This window comes from Vespa velutina, chromosome 1 (genome assembly GCF_912470025.1).
Source record: "Vespa velutina chromosome 1, iVesVel2.1, whole genome shotgun sequence".
In the NCBI taxonomy this organism is placed as follows: Eukaryota; Metazoa; Arthropoda; class Insecta; order Hymenoptera; family Vespidae; genus Vespa; species Vespa velutina.
The window spans coordinates 18,921,834-18,941,833 of NC_062188.1; the positions used below are offsets into that span (position 1 = coordinate 18,921,834).

General features: G+C 36.1%; 1 protein-coding gene and 1 long non-coding RNA gene across 3 annotated transcripts in view; one reads left to right on the forward strand and one right to left on the reverse strand.

Annotated features, from left to right (window-relative positions):
• Window positions 1-20,000, forward strand: part of LOC124946524 (protein vein) — a 245,941-nt gene that overhangs the window by 191,813 nt on the left and 34,128 nt on the right. For both annotated transcript variants that reach the window (XM_047487431.1, XM_047487341.1), the window contains exon 4: window positions 948-1,056. In XM_047487431.1, coding sequence (XP_047343387.1) covers window positions 948-1,056 — 109 coding nt within the window. The remainder of the gene's footprint in view (window positions 1-947; window positions 1,057-20,000) is intronic.
• Window positions 1-20,000, reverse strand: part of LOC124946863 — a 160,289-nt gene that overhangs the window by 105,304 nt on the left and 34,985 nt on the right. The gene's annotated exons all lie outside the window — the stretch shown is intronic.

The following is a 20,000-nucleotide window of genomic DNA, read 5'->3' on the forward strand; positions in this document are numbered from 1 at the left end:
GTTACCACCCTCGTTGCTTATATTCGGCTGACATTATATTTCCATAACAAAAGTTAATCCGTAACTTGATCGATTTAAATGAAAATTCACGATCCTGAAAGGAAAATGATTGAGAGATAGATTTAAAACCGTACGATCGATCTATACTTTTACTTTACAAGAATATCGTTTTCTTAACCCACGGAAGTATCGCGAAAGAGGAATGCGCGATTTATTCGTGCGAATGAATTCGAATCGGGATGAAATGCCGAGTTGCGGGGTAAAACGCCGACGTAAGCGGCAAATAAAGAAGTGGAAGGAGGCAGAAAGGAGATATATAGGAGGACCGGCGAGTGGGGAGTGGCTGGGAAAGAGAGAGAGAGAGAGAGAGAGAGTAGAGGGAAACGAGAAAAAAAAGGAAAAGAAAAAGAGAGAAAAGAAGAAAGAAGAAGGGTCGCAAGAGTGGCATCGAACGCTACTTTCGAAATAGATACGAAGCGTTCTCCCTTTCCAGTCGACTCTAGTACGCCAAAGGAAGATCGTGGAAAAGTCACGCGCGCCGTTTGTCCTCTTCTCTTTCTCTCTCTTTCTCTCTCTCTCTCTCTCTCTCTCTCTCTCTGTCTCTCTCTCTGTCTCTCTCTCTCTTTCTTTTTCTCTTACTGTCTAGCAAAACCACTACAAATAACAACTTTAGGCTTTGCTACTTTGCCAGCACGAAACCGAATGCTACTACGGTATTAGCGTCATTCGGCTTTGCCTCTATTTTCCAAACAATTTCCAAACAAATTCACATGTTTCTCTAAAGTAACCATTTCGTTTCAATTTGCATATATATATATATATATATATATATATATATATATATATATATGCATATGTGTATGTGTGTCTATATGTAAACGTATAAACGTACGTAGATACGAGAGCTAATCAACATTGATATGGTTTTTCTATTTCTTTTTTTACAGCGACAGCGGCATGGCTGAGGCAGGAGCAGCCCTGTCCAATAGCAGGAGACTTTTGCATGAACGGTGGTACCTGCCTATTTTTTGAGACTGTCGGTGAACCAGCATGCAGGTGAATACATGCACCATTTTTATTTTCTTTTAATTTTATTTGTTACTAAGTCGAAAACTTCTTTTTTTCTTTTCGTTTCATTCTGTCTGTCTGTTACTTTCTCTTTCTCTCTCTCTCTCTCTCTCTATCTTTCAATTTTTTCTGAGTGAATTATTGATCGATAGAAAAGTTATCTCTATTAAATTTGCTAGTGATTGCACTTGTTTAGAATATCTACCTTGTCTCTCTCTCTCTCTCTCTCTCTCTCTCTCTCTCTCTGTCTCTCTCTTTGACGATATTACGAACGAATTCATTTCTTCCATCTCTACCAGAAACAATTCGATTATCGGAAAGATAGTGGAATTCGAGAGTTCTCGCTATATACAAAGCTCGATGGTAACGCGAACGAGAAACGTGGAATAAAGGTATATAGGTTCCTTCTCCGGTCATTTTATTTTCTGTAGAACAGAAGAGAATCGATTTTAAATATAGATCGACGGGGTATCGACTCGTTAAACTTTATCTTCCGGTAGATATATTTTCTTTTTCTTCTCTATTTTAAAATGATTTCCTTTCATGCTCGACTTCTTCTTACCAAGACATTGACTTTTCGTTCTGAACTCGAATAAATACCCGATGACGTGTCAGATTTATCGATGAAACGTATCGATATATCGCTAAATGATTATAAAAAAAAAATGATGTACGATATTTGCGTTACGGTAGCGACAATATTATTATTATTATTATTATTATTATTATTATTATTATTATTATTATTTATTAAATGTAATTATTTAATTAAAGGTATAAGAGCAATTGTGTGTGTATGTGTGCGTACGTATGTACCTATTCGTTGTTGAATTCATTCTCACGTGTTCTGTGAGAAACTGGTGCAAATACTTACATTAAATCCGTCGACGCTTCGCATCCTATCTCTCTCTCTCTCTCTCTCTCTCTCTCTCTCTCTCTCTCTCTCTCTCTCTCTCTCTCTCTCTCTCTCTCTCTCTCTCTCTCTCTCTCTCTCTCTCTCTCTCTTGTTGGCGAAAACAAAAGACTCTCTAAAAGCAGCCACGTGAAAGCACTTAAAGCTTAAGTACGTATCACGTGAAACAAAAAAAAAAAACAAAAGAAAAAGAAAAAAGAAAAACAATACAGGCGTTTAGTACAACCAACATATGCATGGAACTGACATTTAATACGTATACGAAAGTTCGTAAATATCATAAAAAATCAATTGATCAAAGAGTGAAAATAAAATCATGTGAGAAATTAATATCGTTCAATTTAATCGAAAAAATAGACGAAAACGAGAATATTCGAACGGATCAAATATAATGATACACTGACACACTATTTGCAACCATATATATATATATATATATATTGGAAAAATATATCAAAGATAAATTAAGATCTGAAATACTTGCGATCTTTACAGAAACGGTGAAATAATACGGGTTGTGTATGCACTTCCCGTCGGTGCATTTTGACGTCGGTGGGTGCACTCGTTAAACAAATTTGGTGGACCAGTCGGCGCCGGTTATCCGTGAGATAAAAGCTACTCCCGAGAGGATCGTAGCTTTGAAGGTGAAAGAGATGGAGATAGAGAGAAAGAGAACGTATGTAGAGAAAAGTGAGAAAAAAAGAGAGAAAAAGAGATAGAGAGATAAATAGAAAGAGAGAGATAAAGATAGAGAGAGAAAGAGTTGCGTGTTTCAGAGACAAAAAAGAGATAGGTAGATAGATAGATAGATAGACAGAGAGAAAGAGAGAGAGAGAGAGAGAGAGAGAGAGAGAGAGAGAGAGAGAGAATGGATGTTATGGCCTATGGCCAGAGAAGGACATACACCACCACGGTGTCATCGGTTGACGAGGGTTTATTGGCTTTATCGAGGAATCGAGTCCCTCCCAGAGGGATAAAGGAAAGAGAGAAAAAGAGAGAAAAGTCGACGGATTGAAAGGAAGATGCGTGACGCATTTCGGACGTGAGCGCGAGCGAACGTTCCCGCGTGTTTCTCTATTCGATCGAGCTCATCCAATGATCCGTAAAAAAAGAAAAAAAAGAAAAAAAAAAAAAAAAAAAAAAAAAAAGAGAATAAAAAGAAAGAAAGAGAGAAAAAAGAAAAGGAAGGAAGAAAGAAGAAAAAAAAAAAAAAACGCTATATAGAAATCTTGGCTCTCGTCCATGACTTCGATTTCGAGCGAATACGATCGAGCGAAAAAAAAAAAAAAAAAAAGAAAAAAAGGAAAAGAAAAAGAACGAAAGAAAGAAAGTAAGCAAGGAAAAAACAGCAGAAGATAAAACGAAAATGAAAAGAGAACATCTCACTTTTTCATTTTATTTTTCCGAAATAAAATCTATCCTTTTTTTACCCCGATACGTCGTCCGCTCACTACTAATATCCTTATTTATAACGCTTATATATAATATCTACTATCCCGTTCACACGATTAAAATTATTATTATTATATGAGATATGATTATTTATATTAAAAACGAAGAAGAAAGAAGGAAGAGGGAGGACGGCGACGGGGAGGGAAAGGAAGGGCGTCTTCTCGTAGAATTAAAAAATCGTTTAACTCGAATTTGTTGCGACGTCAGGCATGTAAGAACCATCCATGTAACAACAATTCATGAATCCTGAATCTGAAGTGGCAATGGTACGCGAACTTTTTCGATGTCATTTAACCAACTAACGCTCGTAAATCTCATTCATGAAGGTACTTACAAAGCTTCTCGTACGATACCCTCTTATACCATCTCTATTTCACTTCGTCCTATTACATCCCTCTTCTTTTCTCTCTCTCTCTACCTCCCCCTTCTCATCCTCCTATATTACGTCCTTACGCCGTCCCGTTTGTTTCTCTTATCCAAAGCTTTTACTACCTATTTCGACTCGTTAACTTTACACTTTTACACTTCTTATCGCTTTAAAGGCAAATTGCCTAATAAAATATGGGCCATGACGAGAACGACGAAAATGCCAGTGAAAAAAGAGGAAATTTCACATCGGAGAACGAATTTCTCGTTTCTGCTTACTTTTTTCTTCTTCCTCTTCTCCCTCTCTCTCTCTCTCTCTCTCTCTCTCTCTCTCTTTTCTTTTTCTTTGAAATCCATTGAGAAGGAGCACGATCGATGTCTCATCGAGAGCAAGGGGAAAAAAAAGAGAGGAAAGAAAGACGGAAAGAAAGAAAAAGGGTCAGGTTTATAGAAAACGATGAACGAAAGCTTCGGTATTCGAGAAAATGATGATTGCAAGAGTGCTTCTCATCGTTATAATGGTAGTCCGTAGTGTGTGTGTATATTGGACAATATCCGGAAATATTGATCGTACCTATCTACCTCTTCTCTGTTTAAATTGTAACGATCTATAATATAGCACGATATAAATCATTACAAATGATATCCAGAGCACCTATCATTCCAATCTCTAAAATATTCATAATAACAATTTGCGCAAATTAAATCTCTATAATATATTGATTCGTTAAATATTCGCATTGGAAATAATTTACGATTTAATCAAAATATACGTACATATTATGTACATTACATACGTATGTATGTATATTGGTCAATGTGACTTTTCTATAAGCGTGATACATTCGTCTTTATTTGAATTCAATAAAAGCAAAATTAGTTGGTTATAATCGACTAATAACAGACGATCCATGCCAATTTCGGTAGCAACCCGATAGCCTACTTCGAAGCTTAACGTCTTGTTCCGACAGACGCATATATAATACTGAACACGATTATCCATGGACACGTGCCAAGTGGAGAGAGACAGTAGAAAACTTTGTCCTCGACGTTCTCCACTCGTCTTTTCCTTTCTTTCTAAAAAAGCAATTCAATACGTACCTCGTTTAAACGTAGTCAATCGAAATAGAAAATCGTCCGCGCTTAGACCGTTCGTCTGAACGTTAATTTTCGAAAATTCACAATTTCGACTCAAGAAAAATTCGAAGAAGCGAATTCGAAATTTTTTTCTCTTTCCTTTCTTTTTTTCTCTTTCTATAAATCTTTGCAATAATCCTTATCCACCTTATATCTACGATGAGAAAATTCTATGGCTACCAGACAATAAAAATATATACGTCATACGCATAAAGAAAAAAAAAAAAAAAAAAAAAAAAAAAAAAAAAAAAGAAAAAAAAAGAAAAGAAAAGATAAAAAATATAAATGAATTTTAGAAAAAAGAAAAAAAAAAGAAAAAAAAGAATCTCTCGGAGCATCGCGATCATTGCTAAGAATCGCGATGCTTCTTCCGTAGTCAACTCCAGTACTGACAACATCCGTATTTCCAACTCTGTCCCGCATACAAACACTGTCCCTTTTTAGGCGCTCATTATTTTAACGGAAAGCGCAAAGCTTTTATACGAAAGTGCAGGAACGCGCGGCTGCAAACACTTCATGATATGAAACTTTGTACCTTACTTTCTCGGCTTGTAGGTAAAAGGGGTACGCTGGCGGAATATATAAGAATAAAAAAGAGAGACGATACGCCACGTTGGATTCTCATTGTTTAACGTTACATGCCAGTACAATCTTCATCTTTCTCTCTCTCCCTCTCTCTTTCTCTTTTTCTCTCTATCTTTCTCCTACTCGAGGAGTCTCTCTCGACCAGTCAACTCTTTTCGATGTTGTAAGTAAAGAAGTAGGTAACATCGCCTACATCTCTCTCAAGATGTTTCTGGAGAAAAATAATGATAATAGTAGCGATCATCTCGTTATTATCATTTAATAAACCACGCAATACACGGTGCACATAATAATAATAATAATAATAATAATAATAATAATAATAATAATAATAATAATAAATATATATATATATATATATATATGTATATATGAAGAAAAAGAGAAAGAGGAAGAGGAAGAAGAAGAAAAAGAAGAAAAAGAGAAAACGATAAGAGGAAAATCATGCGATAAAATTTTCAAACTTTCTCATTATAACTTGAACGTTTCAAACGAGTGTTTGCTTGTAAATTAAATAAATAATTGAACTACGGCGACCTACTTTCATCGAGTACTACTTCAAAATATAATCTGTACACATTTTGGCGTTTGAATTTTCATTCGATTAGACGAGAAACCAAGGTCGATATAAGATGAGAAAAAAGAAAAAGATAAAAAGAGAAGAGAGAGAGAGAGAGAAAGAGAGAGAGAGAGAGAGAGAGAGAGAAAGACATACCAAAAGGAGGCCTAAACTTCCTAGCATTCTTCGGAATATATATGTATGTACCTATGTACATTATGGACGTGAAAATGGGAGAAGATGGAGCGGTTGAAGATTAGGATAGGGAGGAAATGAAAACCACGAGCCCGTTTGGCTCTGCCGCGCTCCCATGGAAAGTCACTTGTATTTAACACAGTTGCCCGCAGTCGCAACTCGTTCTCACAGGAATGATAAGACTCTCTCGCATTCCTGTTAGAGGAGGCTTTTGGTAAATGCACTCCGTTTCTCCGCTTGCTATACGACGTCTCTTCCTTTTACAGAGAAAGAGAGAGAGAGAGAGAGAGAGAGAGAGGGAGAGAGAGAGAAAGAAAGAGAAAGACACAGAGAGGGAGAGAGAGAAAGTACGCGCGCTGGATGGCCTGGAAAACCGCGAAGAGCTTGTACCGTTGGTATAGAACGAATATAAGCGAAGCTTTTGGTGTCTGAGCCGCAGCCATTTGTGCCTAGACACCCAGACTCTCGTAATCGAGTAGTTGCAAGTAGTTCGAAGTGTACCGGCAAGGCATTCGGAGACATTCCCGCCTAAGAACGTCTCTCACCCACTCATTCTCTCTCTCCGGCCTGTTCTCTCTCTTTCTCTCTCTCTCTCTCTCTCTCTCACACAAATACGTCTATTTACGATACACCGAGTCTTCCTTTAATTCGCTCGAAACGTTGTCCTCTCGCATAGACTACGAATAGCAAATTTTGTTACTATATTACGAAGGAGCTATATTACTTGTATGAGACAGATGGACAGAGGTTTGTTCAAAGGAACTTCGTCGTTCGAATGGAATTAAGCCCCGAAAAGCCAAGGAATTCAACGAATAAACTGAATTGTGTCCAGTTACGGAGAATCATCAGTAGGAAACGTTCAGAAATTTTCGGCAAACTCGAGTCTGACTTGTTTGAAACCATAGTGAGATGAGTTTGTTGCATTAGGTTGCTCGGTTACACTTTGAACTATTCATTGCTAACTATTAATTCAGTTGATGAGTATTAAAAGAGAAAAAAAAGAAGAAAAAGAGGATCTAATTGTTGAAATGGTATTTGAAATGGAGTCGTTTTTCGATCTTTGTGCTTTCGTACATGTATTCTATCTCTTAAATAGGTATCTCTTAATATATATATATATATATATATATATATATATATATACATACATACATATATATACACCCGTTTTCGCGATATGGAAGGGTAAGAGGGAATAGCATAGTCGCTTATGAATGGGCAATTAATCCACGAAAACCACGGACGCTACGAGCTCAGCGCCTGCATACTCCGTTACGCCGCTAAGCTACCTAAAAAGCCGCCTTGCGCCAAAGCACTGTATTATTCAAAGAGCACCGCTTTACCTAGATAATAATTTATTTAGCCGGAAGTGAGTATGACCAAAAAAAAAAAAGAGATAGGAATTAAAGGAAACTCTTAGGTAGAACTCGAGATGAGAATTAGAAATGAAGAGGACCTTGGTACAGAATGATTCACTTAGTTGCCCATTGTACGAAATAACGAGAAGGATCTCTTTTTAATAATTATCTCGTTATTTCATTCGATTGGAAATTTTTCGATTGAAAATCAAACGATATGAATATACGTATTATACATATGTACGTACGTATGTACACACACACACACACACACACACACACACACGCACACACACATATACACATATATATATATTTTAAGACTGAAAATAGAGATATCTACGGGAAGAAATCGGTATGGAATATATGTAGTTGGTTCTAACGTCAAACAGACAGTTCGTAAAGTATGCAGAAAAGTCAGTAGTAGTGGGTTACGTCAAAGCCGTCGTCGATGTGTTCTTTAAAAGACGAAAGAAATTCAAGAAGAGAAAAGCGAAGAAATTTCGGCACGTGCTCTCGACACCTTTTCTCGAACGGATGCGTCCTCCTTGCGTCGGTCTTGAACGAACGCGAATAAGGAGAGCAGAGAAAAGTACATCGTAAAGGTGAAAGAAAAAGAAATGTGAGGAAAGGAAAGAAATGGAAAGGAAAGGAAAGGAATAGAAAGGAAAGGAAAGGAAAGGAAAGGAGAACTTGCGTCGGTGGCAGCCGTTCACAGTTGAAACACAAAGTAAAGAGACGAAACAAATACGATAACGCGTTTTGACGAGTAAAACTTTGGCAAATCGGCTCTTCTCGTCGTTCGACGGAAGGAAGAAGGAAGAGACGAAAAGTTAAAGCGGAAGATAGGGAGGAGATAAGAAGGGTTGGTTTAGCATAGACGCCTAAGGGAATGAGAGTTACGTTTTCTTCTTCTACCTTTTACTTGCGAATCTCTTTTTTCTTTGAAGAAAACTTTCTTTCTCGTAACTCCCTACCTCCCTTCCTCCCCTTGCCCCTCCCACCCCACCCCACCCCTAGTCCCAGCCCATTCTGGATTAGAACGTTTCGTTCGTCCGGACACAATGGCAACGGAATGGTTGCCGTTCACCGATGTCAAGAATACTCGAAGAGCTTTTCTTTGATTAACGGCACACATCGAGCGTACGCCCGAGCCCACACGCATCTAAATAAAATGTCTCCTTAACGACGACGACGACGACGACAACGACAACGACGACGACGACGACGACGACGAAGCATCGTCGTCTCTTTCGAAACGCACGTCTCGAACTTTTTCTTTTCTTATCTTAGACGAGTCGAGTCCCGGGACTCGACGACTCGAATATTAAAGTGTTCTCTTTGTACGACATCGAGTGCGCCTTGGATTCGCAGACGTTTGTCGCTTTCTACAACCTCTGATTTGTCTTCGCGTTCGCAAATAGAACGCGCGTTCGACCGAGAACGGGGCCCTATCGATCTCTCTCCTCCATGTCCTTTCTTCCACTTTTCTTTTTTTTCTTCTTCTTCTTCTTCTTCTTCTTTCTTTCTTTCTTTCTTTCTTTTCTTTTTTCTTCTTTTTGTTTTGTAATTTCTTTCTCCTTCTTTTCTTTTCTTTTTCCTTCTCCTTTCGTATCTTGTTCTTTTTCTTTTGCTACGGAGGACACGAAAAAAAGAAGAAGAAGAAAAAGAGGAAAAAGAAAACATCGCGATAACAATCCGATCGTGATAACTTCGGAAAAGAAGAAACTAAGTCTCTTACAAGACTTCTTCTTATCAACCTTAAGAAACAGATAAGGTTACACATTAACGAACTTTAATTCTCTTTTGTGGGATGCGGAGAGTGTAACAGAAAAGAAAAAAAAAAAAAAAAAGAAAAAATGAAAAAAACACGTGACCAGCTGGTCGGTCACGTCGCGGACGAGATATGCGTTTTCGCGAGACAAAATAAAGTTTTTCTCGTCCTCTCTCTCTCTCTCTCTCTCTCTCTGTCTGTCTGTTTCTTTCTATCTCTTTCTCGCTTTCTTTGCCACCGTCTCGTTTTCAGCTTTTTTTTCGAGATAGAAACGGAAACGTAGGGTAGACCGGAGGAGCATCTCGACAGCTTCCTCTGGCTAGCCAAAACATTCGAGACTTGATCTCGAGCCAAAAATCTCACCGCATCGGCAAAAAGATACACCTGGCTTGCTCAGACGCTGTACTCGAAGGATTCTCAAATAAAGGAATGACGAGAGGAAAACGTAAACGAAATTTTATTTAACGGTGCTACATATTTCTTATGTATTTCGATTATTTAAAAGAAATCAACTAATTTTTCTTTTTCTTTTTTCCTTTCGTTTCAATTTTACCACATGATACATATATATATATATATATATATATATATATATATATATATATATATTCTAAACTATAATATATTTTAATCGTTACTATATATCTATAACCAGATACACGGCAGAATCTTTTTTTTCTCTCTTTATTCGCAAGAAAGAAAATATATATTCAAGTCGATTAAATCGAACGTAGACGCGTCGTCGAAACGTAATATTACTCTCTTCCCCTCCATTCTTTCACGCCATCCAATCGTTGAATAATTTTATCGGAGTCACGGAGAAACGGAAAGCGTCCTTGTAAATGCAGACGCACACACTTTCCTATGGTCTTTCAAACATCGTCTCCGTAAATATTTGCTACGACTGGTCGTCTCACTATATCGTACACGTGACAGATTTGAATATCGTTTAATCTGGTTCATTGAGCTCATTTCATTTCACGACATTTAACAAGCTTTTTCTTAATACCTGACACTTCAAAATCCATAATACTTTTATTTTATTAATAACCCATTATTAAATAAAAAATATCCTCTTCGATGTTCCTTTTCTATTACATTGTACATCTTATTTAAAAATTCATTCTTGCCAGTCTAACAACCAATTATTCTTATAATTTAATCAATCTCAATAGATTATAAATCTGATTTCTTTTTTATATCTACTTTTAATACACATCATCTGTTGCCATGAATAAAATCATTCTGAAAGTAAACGATCGACCAAAATGATCCCGAGGATTAGTGATCTCCTCCTCTAGACGATCGTATTTTTCGATTTACTACGGGGCCGAATAAGACGTTCGGAGTAAGGGGAAAATGTCTTTAAATCAACGTCGAGACAACTTCGATTTCTTCGAAACGCGCGTTCTCATTCTCTTCGAAATAATTCACGAAAAAATACACATTCGACTTCTATCCAAGATACAATATATATATATATATATATATATATATATTTATTCATTTATTAAGAAGACATATATTGACATGCTTAATTAATTTAATTTGAACGATGAAAAGACAGATAAGATAAAAACGATCAAACATTAAGTCTCCGCTGTCGTCGAACTTTTTATCGATATAATTTTCTTTTCCTTATAACAAAATAGTAAAAATGAAAGAAACGATGAGAGAAATGATGAAATAAATATCCGAGGAAAACTTTAGTCTTCGTTTCGTTCAGGCCGAAAGGGTAAAACGAACATTAAGAGGGATGGTGGATCAAAGTAAAAATAAAAAGAGCAGGTAAAATAGAGAAAGAGAGAGAGAGAGAGAGAGAGAGAGAGAGAGAGAGAGAGAGAGAGAGAGCAAGCATGGAATTCGGTTCTTTGTAGGGAAGAGCCGATACGTAGGTATATATTTGCGTTAACGCCGATGCAGAATTTATGGGAGGAATAACGGTGGACTATCGGTTTTGCTCGAGCACACAGTTCTGCTTTCACGTTGAAACGAAAGAAAGAAAGAAAGACAGAAAGAGAAAAAGAAAAGAAGACCAAAAAAGAAAAAAAAAAAAAGGAAAGAAAGAAAAAGGAAAGAAAAAACATATAAAGAGCATAGATGATTCCACTTGGAAAGAGGAATCGAAAACGATAGATAAAACGAAGCTGAGTTTATTTCGTCTAATAAAAGATCGTATGGGAACATAACGCAAACGTTTAACCCATTACACGAATAAAAATCGAAAGAAATCATTTTGTTATTTAATATCAAAAAAAGAAAAAGAAAAAAGAAAAAAGAACATAATTCAAATGTCACTATTTAAAAACAATTCTATTCTTCTTTGGATCGAATCTTATCATTATCGTTATACGATCGATCGGTTGTCTTATCTATCGAAAAGTAAAAGCTCTCCTTTCTACTAGAATTTAACGAATCGTTACGACGGACAACGCACGGTGCAACGTTATCCCTTTTCCTTTCAAAGTTTCGTAAATTTATGCGTAACAAGCGATGGGGACTATGCAGAATGATCGGACGGAGAACTATTCTACTCTCGAATTTCCGACGTAACTCGATCGATGAAAAAGCATAGAGCATCTAATTACAAAAGTTATCGTCGTTGTTGTTATTGTTGTTGTTGTTATTGTTATTTTTGTTATTACCTTTCTTCTTCTTCTTCTTCTTTTCCCTATTATTATTATTATTATTATTATTATTATTATTATTATTATCATCATTATTATCTAATAACGCGGAGAAACTAACGCGGAGTTATTGTTTTCTCCATAGATACAGGCACAAACATCGACCGACCGAATCTTTTTCCAATCTGTTTTAGATTTGCACCGTTATGCATAATTCATATCGGTCGGAACTTGTTATTCAAAGGCAATTCCGTACGATCGCGATTCCCTCCACTCTTCTTTCAACCCCGCATCCATCCCGCCCACGCCCTCGTCGCCACCACCACCACCTCGTGGAAGTCCAACTTCGAACGTCGTTCCCGTCGTAGCTTTTACGTTCAATTTAATGCATCGACCGGGTTGTACCTGATAACTCAGTCGCGATGGGCTTAATGTTTACGTCCGCGTAACATCTGCTGAACGTATTAATCAGTCGGACTATTACTCAGCAGTGCCAAGTGTAAAACGTGCGGGCAATCCGGAACGATTCACCTTAATTAATTAAGTTGCCCTCCTCGAGGCAGTCGAAAGTTCTGAAACGGTGGTGCATGCCTCCAGCCCGAACAATTACATCGCTCAAGTGCTTCCCGTCTTCATTTGTCGCCGAGCGTTGTTCGCCATTTTCACGTTCTTCCTTAATCCGAAAGTACGTAAAGACATCCCCTCCCTCTTTCCCCTTCACCCACATCCCTATCAGTACTCACTTCGCTTCTATTCCTCGTCCTCCCTTTCCCACTTATTCCCACTTTCTTACTTACATTCTCAAAATTCACGAATATTACAAATGAATTTCCCCTAAAATCTATCCAAAACATCTATTTTATACTTGTCATCGATTTAACTTGTAAGAGAACCACCTTATTTATCCTTTCTTTCTTCGCTTTCTCTTTTTTTTTTTTTTCTACCTTTTACGATCGAAATAAATAATGAGGGTACTTGCGGAGAAAGCAGAAAAAAGCCTATCGGGTGTTCGATACGACGTTGATCTGATTACATGAGAAAGCACTAACGTCAAACTCCGAATAAATACTTATTTCGTCACCACGAGAGCAATACCTCTCTTTCTCTCTCCTTCTCTCTCTCTCTCTCTCTCTCTCTCTCTCTCTCTCTCTCTCTCTTACTCTTTCGCTTTCTCTTTTCCTCTCTTCCCCGTTTTTCTTTTTTACGAGGAAAACTTTTTCCTAACCAGAAAGCTTCGTGAGCTTACAATCGGTGGACAGTCTCGAGAGATATACGTAGCTACACGAAAGCTTGAGAAAAGTTACTTTCCAGGCAACATATGTGGGCAACACACATTTAGAGATGGAAGTTTGCTATGGGATCGTGTCGCAAGCTTCGCGTTGCTAGCATCGCGTCTCAAGCTACGATAGCACAAACTCCGAGGCACAAGGTACCTCTCCTCCACTCTCTCCTGAACTGAGTTTGCCTCTCCCCTCTCTCTAACTCTATCGTCCTTTGCCGTCTAACTACCCTCGAGCGTCGCTTAAGGAAATAGAGCTGTCCGATGCAAGGTATCGACGCAACACACCGCTTGCGGAGCTTTCAAAATATCCCCCGATAAAATGATAATCGGTAGAATCGGTGTATTCTCCTATCTTCAATGGCGCATATACGTTCCGTATTCATTGTACCTGATATACGAGGTACAATGTATTAATTTTTAAAAATCAAACTTCTATATTTCTTCATCGTACAATTTCGATTTACATTTAAATTGATTGATAAAATTTAATTCAAGATCGTTTTATGGTGAGCTCGATGAAATTCTTAATCGTAAATATTTCATTCGTCTTAAAAATAATATATCACGAGATAGATCGTTCTTAATTTATTCCCGTAATGTCCAATTTATTGTTAAATTCGTAAAGAGATTTATAACGACCATAGATAAATCTCTCATATAATACACAACTGTGATCAGATTGCAGCCTTCTCTTCGTCCATCGGACGATAACTCGTTCTGTGATTTTATAAAGAATTGTAAAGTTTTGACCAACTCGAATGAGTTAAAGAGACGACGAGAGTTTTCTCGTCCCACCCCCAACCCCCAAGAAAGTAGTCCAAAGTGTTTGTTCGAGAGAAACGATCGAAAAGTTTGCCCGAGTCATTTAGCATACCGGCCAATCGAGTCGAAGTGCTTCTCAATGTAATGGAATCTATGAACGTCGCGATGTCGGAAATAAATTTTTGTCGGTATTCGCTACCAATGGGAAACGATTTGACTAATTAACTCCCTTCTCGATCGTGCTAGAAATTTAACAAAACCATGACTAATGACATTACCCATCGAACGTTTATGCATTTGTCGATTAACCAAATATCGACAATTTTATTCGATATTCTATCCTTGTTCTTCCAATGAAAATTTTCAAGATCGATAGATACTCGGCCGTCATTAAACATCGATGCACGTACGCCAATTCGTTCGCCATGATTGACAGTGAACTCGAATTAATGTTAAACGTCCATCGATGGCTAATTTAAATCTATAAAATATATCGGTGTAATCTCGATCGGTATCCGCAATGAGATGAAAATACACTTTACCTTTAATTCGATAAAACGGTTCATCAATTACTTAACGAAAAATCGATTTTTCTTTTTTTCTTTTTTTCTTTTTCTTTTTTTGTCTTTTTTTCTTTTGCCTCGACGATTATATATAATTCGTTCAACTTTCAAGCTATTCTCGTATAAACAAACATTCGTAATAGAATCATTCAAAATCAATTACATAAAATTGTCATCCTGGTCTCATTCTCTGTCATCCTTATTTTCTTTCAAGGATCACATCCTCTCTCTCTCTCTCTCTCTCTCTCTTTTTAGTTTCTCAAATACTTTTGAAATTTTTCCTTCGACATTCCTTTATTGAAAGTATTTGAAGAAACTTAACGAAAACTTTTTCGATAGTTTGATATTCCAAGAACGCGATCTCTCGTACGAACGAGTGATTTATTACATGAACAATGCATCGTTTTATCCAAAATCACGACTCATCGTTCCCAAGAGAAAATCGCTTAAAGGGTATTAAAGGCTTTTCGCATTCTCCTCGAACGTTTTAATGAAACGGTTTCCTCTAATTGTAGGAATATCGTGGTACTTCGAGAAACTGTAGATACCGTTTCGGTATTACCAAAGAGCAATACGTTTCCGCAAAGTTAAAGATCAAACGAATTTATAATGAACCCTTTTGATATATATATATATATATATATATATATATATATATATATATATATAAAGGAACATTTACGTCATACATTTAGCAAGCCTAGTTTAATCCATAAACGTAGATTTAGACAATTACTTACGTACTAAATTTTACATCCAAAAAGAGATAAACCATTGTTAATATACGTCAGGTTTTAATATTTCAAAGTATATTATTCCGTTATAAAGAGCCATTATAAATGATATATCAAAGAGACTATGTTAAGTACGTCGTTAAACGTTCGTATCGTGCGATTATCTTTAGTTATTTTGTGTAAAATTAAAAAAGTTCAAACTAGCAATAAGTGATCGATCGATTGTATCGTATCATAGAAAATCGATACGTTGTTGGAATACGATCTCTCTCTCTCTCTCTCTCTCTCTCTCTCTTTCTCTCTCGAACGGAACGAACGAACACCATCGGCCCAATTTCGCAAATCTGTAAAGCCAGCTGGCACCTCGCGCGACATCGCGAATCTCTCTTCCACTATTTCCTCCCAAAACCCTCTCAAAATCCTTTTTCGCGTATCTACCAACGATCTCTTTCGTAGTACGCTCGCAAAAAGGTAATGACTCGACATAAATCTACTTGAAAAGATTCTCGACGAACTCTTTAACTAATTCTCTTTCTCTTTCTCTATCTCTCTCTCTCTCTCTCTCATTTTCTTTTCCTTTTTTTTTCTTTCCTGACATATCATTATAATTCTCCAACACATTTTCACTAACTCGTTGATTTCAAAAGTTTTGGTAAAAATCAAAAAGATCTTTTCCGATCATCGAAAGAGAACTATGCGCAAGATGAAAAATGAAAAGGAAAGGAAAGAAAGGAAAAAAAGAAAAAGAAAGAAAGAAAGAAAGAAAAAAAAAAAAAGAAAAAGGAAAAGAAAAAGATTATCCCTGTATGTTAAAGATTTCAATTCGTCCTTCTTTCTCGTCGACGTTATTATTTGTTTTTATTCTTTTTTTTTTTCTTTTTCTTTTTCTTTTTACTATTATCCTCAAAGAATTCGTGACATTTGATATGCATATACGCGAGACATCGTTAAAATCCGACATAAAGTTAGAGACTTGAAAATCAGAGTTTTGGATTTAGGTAGATAGGTATATCCTTATTCATACTTCATTTTCATACGACTTCAAGTCCGTTCGACAATGTAAAGGAAAAAAGATCGACAAGAATATGAGAAACGCGAAGAATACGGGAAACATAATGAATACATACATGTGAATCATTCATCTTTGAATATATTCGAAAGCATAACGAATGAATATGAAATAATCCTTGAGGTTTGTCGTTAATGCTCTAAAACATTTATTCGATGATGGATCCTTATTCGAGGAAGGGGATGAACTTTGTTGAAAACGTGCTCCATGTTGAAAGCTACAAGCTCTTAAGGGTAAAGAATAAGCAACGAAAATAATCGTTCTCCGCTTTTAAGACATCTCATTGTCGTAGGACACTAACATACGTTTATATCCCGTGCTTCCGCGTCCGGGCACTCGAATTAAGGGTGAAAGGTTTCCGCTAAGTTTGACCTCTTCGCTAGGTCAACGAGTATGCAACGAAGGTAAAATATATATATATATATATATATATATATATTTACCACATCTGACTACTGCTTGCAACCGCAGTACGACCGAATAAATGACCCAGTTTTGCTTCTCCTAAGGTAACTGTGAAAGGATTGGTCGAATTGTGAGAAAAAGAAACAGAGAAATATATATATATATATATATATAAACATAGGGACAGGTAACTTGGTGTTTTCGGAATGAAAGAGTCTTTCAAAATAAAGTGTGCTACATTATAGAGGTCGTCGACCGGGAGTTAGAGTGGTAGAAAAGACGTCGTCGACAAGTACATGAGAAACGAGAGAAAGAGGATAGAAAGTTAGAGAAAGACAGAGTGGTAAATAATGAGAAAGCAAAAGAGACAGAGAGAATGAGAAAGCAGATCTAGAACATTGTGGTTGAAAGGAAGGGAAAAAGAAGATAAAAGAAGATATACAGAAGAGGGGAGGATAGTAAGAGCGAAAGGGGGAGGGATAGGGGTTGAAAAAAGGTAACAGAGAAACGATGAGTCTCTGGCCCTTTAAAGTGTTATCTTTGAAATAACGTTCCGCGAAAGCGTTATTAAATTAAGTAAACCGCGAAAAAGTTTCTTTTCGTATAGCTAGATGCGTTACCGCTACCGCCTTGTACGCCAGGCGTTTCGTTCATGCCGGGGCTTGGAAAACCGGGGCTGCATCTCTCCTGGCACGATGCATATCCCAGTTATACGGGAATTAATACCCTACCGAGAGAGCGAACTCCTCCCTTTACTCTTCTCCTCGCCCTTTCCTATCTACCTTCTGGCTTTCCTCTGAGAGAACCACCATCACCGATCTCGTGGCCCTCCGCAAACGGGCTTCGTATAAAAGGGTTTCATTTCGCCATCGTAATAAGCGGAAACGGAAGCGGAGACTACAGAAAGAGAGAGAGAGAGAAAGAGAGAGAGAGAGAGAGAGAGGAAAGGATTCAAAACGAGGAATCGTGTGTGGTCATCGATTGGCTACTTCATCAATTAACAAAATATATCGTATTTAATGTTTTATGTAAATTTTACTTTTGGATAAAAAAAAAAATATCTTTACTTTATACTTTGTTCGAACAATAATTTATATGAACATTTAATAAATGTCTAATAATATGTAATCACCATGACATATGAACGTTACGTTTTATAAAAACTTTTTATCGATGTATTCGACAAATGTAACGTAATGTAAATATATATATATATATATATATATATATATATATATATATATATGTTGTCTTTTTGCTCATGTGTGTTATTGATAAATTAATAATTATAATTTTGAAAATAAACTTACATATAGCAAAAAAGAGATCCGCATGACAAACATATTAACGTCGTCCCCTTTCAAATATAACGCTTCGAAATGGCCGTAGCATCAAACGAGAGACGCACAGTTATGAATTATAAATGCGTACCATAATGCGCATACCATGATGCAATTTTCCTCCTAAAACAAACTTCGGGTGTCGTGATGGAATTATAATTATACGTACGCAATATGGGTATGTACATAGTACGTGTAAGCAGAGTTTAGATCTCTACGTAAAGCAATTAATTATCTGCACAAAGCTGGGGAACCGTGTATTACATCAGAGAAACATTAATACTCGTTTTACTCTCGAGGGAAAACAAACAAACAAACTAAAAAAAAAAAAAAAAAAAAAAAAAAAAAAAAAAAAAAGAAAGAAAAAAAAAAGAATAAAAAAAAAAAGAGAAAAGAAAAGATATTAAATACATAATATACATACAAGTACGTATGTGAGTTGATCTTGAAAAGAGTTTTAAAGGAAAACAAAACAAAAAAAAGTGTAAATCAAGATATTATCTTCTCATCAAAAGAAATATTTATTTTACTATGACTTTTTAAGACGACATAAACAATGTTTCTTTTTCGATTGACAATAATAAACGATGTTAATTAATTAGATGAAGAAAATTTAATTACTTCGTCGACGAGACGAACTAATTAAATCAATCAAGAAAACTGTATTCTCGTTAATAAAGACGAAAACGATCATTCTCGATTCCTCGGCTTTTCTCCAATTAACGATAATAGGAATCGAACAAAATTGTTTTACGCGTGTACTATAACGTTGACGCGATTGGAAATATAGATGTTTTTTCTCTCTTTTTTTTTTCTTTTTTTTTTTTTTTTTTATTTGTTTGTTTTTTAAATATTACATTCGTACAGGCGGATTGATGCTGTAAAATTTATAGACAATAAAGAAATAAGTAAAAGTGAAATTGAAACGATATTAATTTCAATTGGTAATAATACATTATACGTGTTTGCAATTAATATAAATTAAATTCAAAAATATAATAATAAAATTTTAACGCGACGATGGTATCCGGGGAAAATTTCGATTAATACGATAGGAATGAACTGAAAAATTTCATTATTAAAAATGACGTAACGATCGATCTTCCTAACAAAAACATTTTTTGATGATACGTTCGTTTGAAAGTTTATCGATTCCGTGATTACCAAGCTTTCGATAGAAGTTTCTTAAGTTTCTGGCGAAAGAGGCTTTCGTTGTTGGGCTACGGCAAAAAGGATATGAAAGGTGACATTAAAGGATTATTAAAGACTGAAAAACAATGCTTTTTTTCTTTTTTTTCTTCCTCTTTTTTTTCCTTTTTTTTTGTTTTTTTTTCTTTTTTTTTTTTTTTTGTTTTTTCCAGAAGCAACGATCGATCTCTCACCCTTGGAACAATTGTTTCTATCGACCAACCATCACGCGTTTGCTCTACTGTGAATAATATCGACTTAACGAGCCGCGTTAATTTATAATTTTTCTCTTTTGTTTTCTTTTTTTATTTCTTTTTTTTTTTTCTTTTCTCTTTCTTTTTACGTCTCCATAATGCCTCCTATATTTCGCGACACGAACGAAACGGTCACGAAAGTTTTATAAAAGTGTTCCAAGTGATCGTGACTGAAAGGAGGCCGGTTGAGATGGCGTAAAAAAAAAGAAAAAGAAAAAGAAAAGAAAAAGAAAAGAAAACGAAAAAAGCGAAAAGAAAGGAAAAGTAAAAAAGGAAAAAAAAAAGAAGAAAAACGTAAAGGAAAAAGAAAGTCATCCATTAGAAAGTAAAATGCGGGAATAGGAATATTTTTTTCTCGAGAGAAAACAT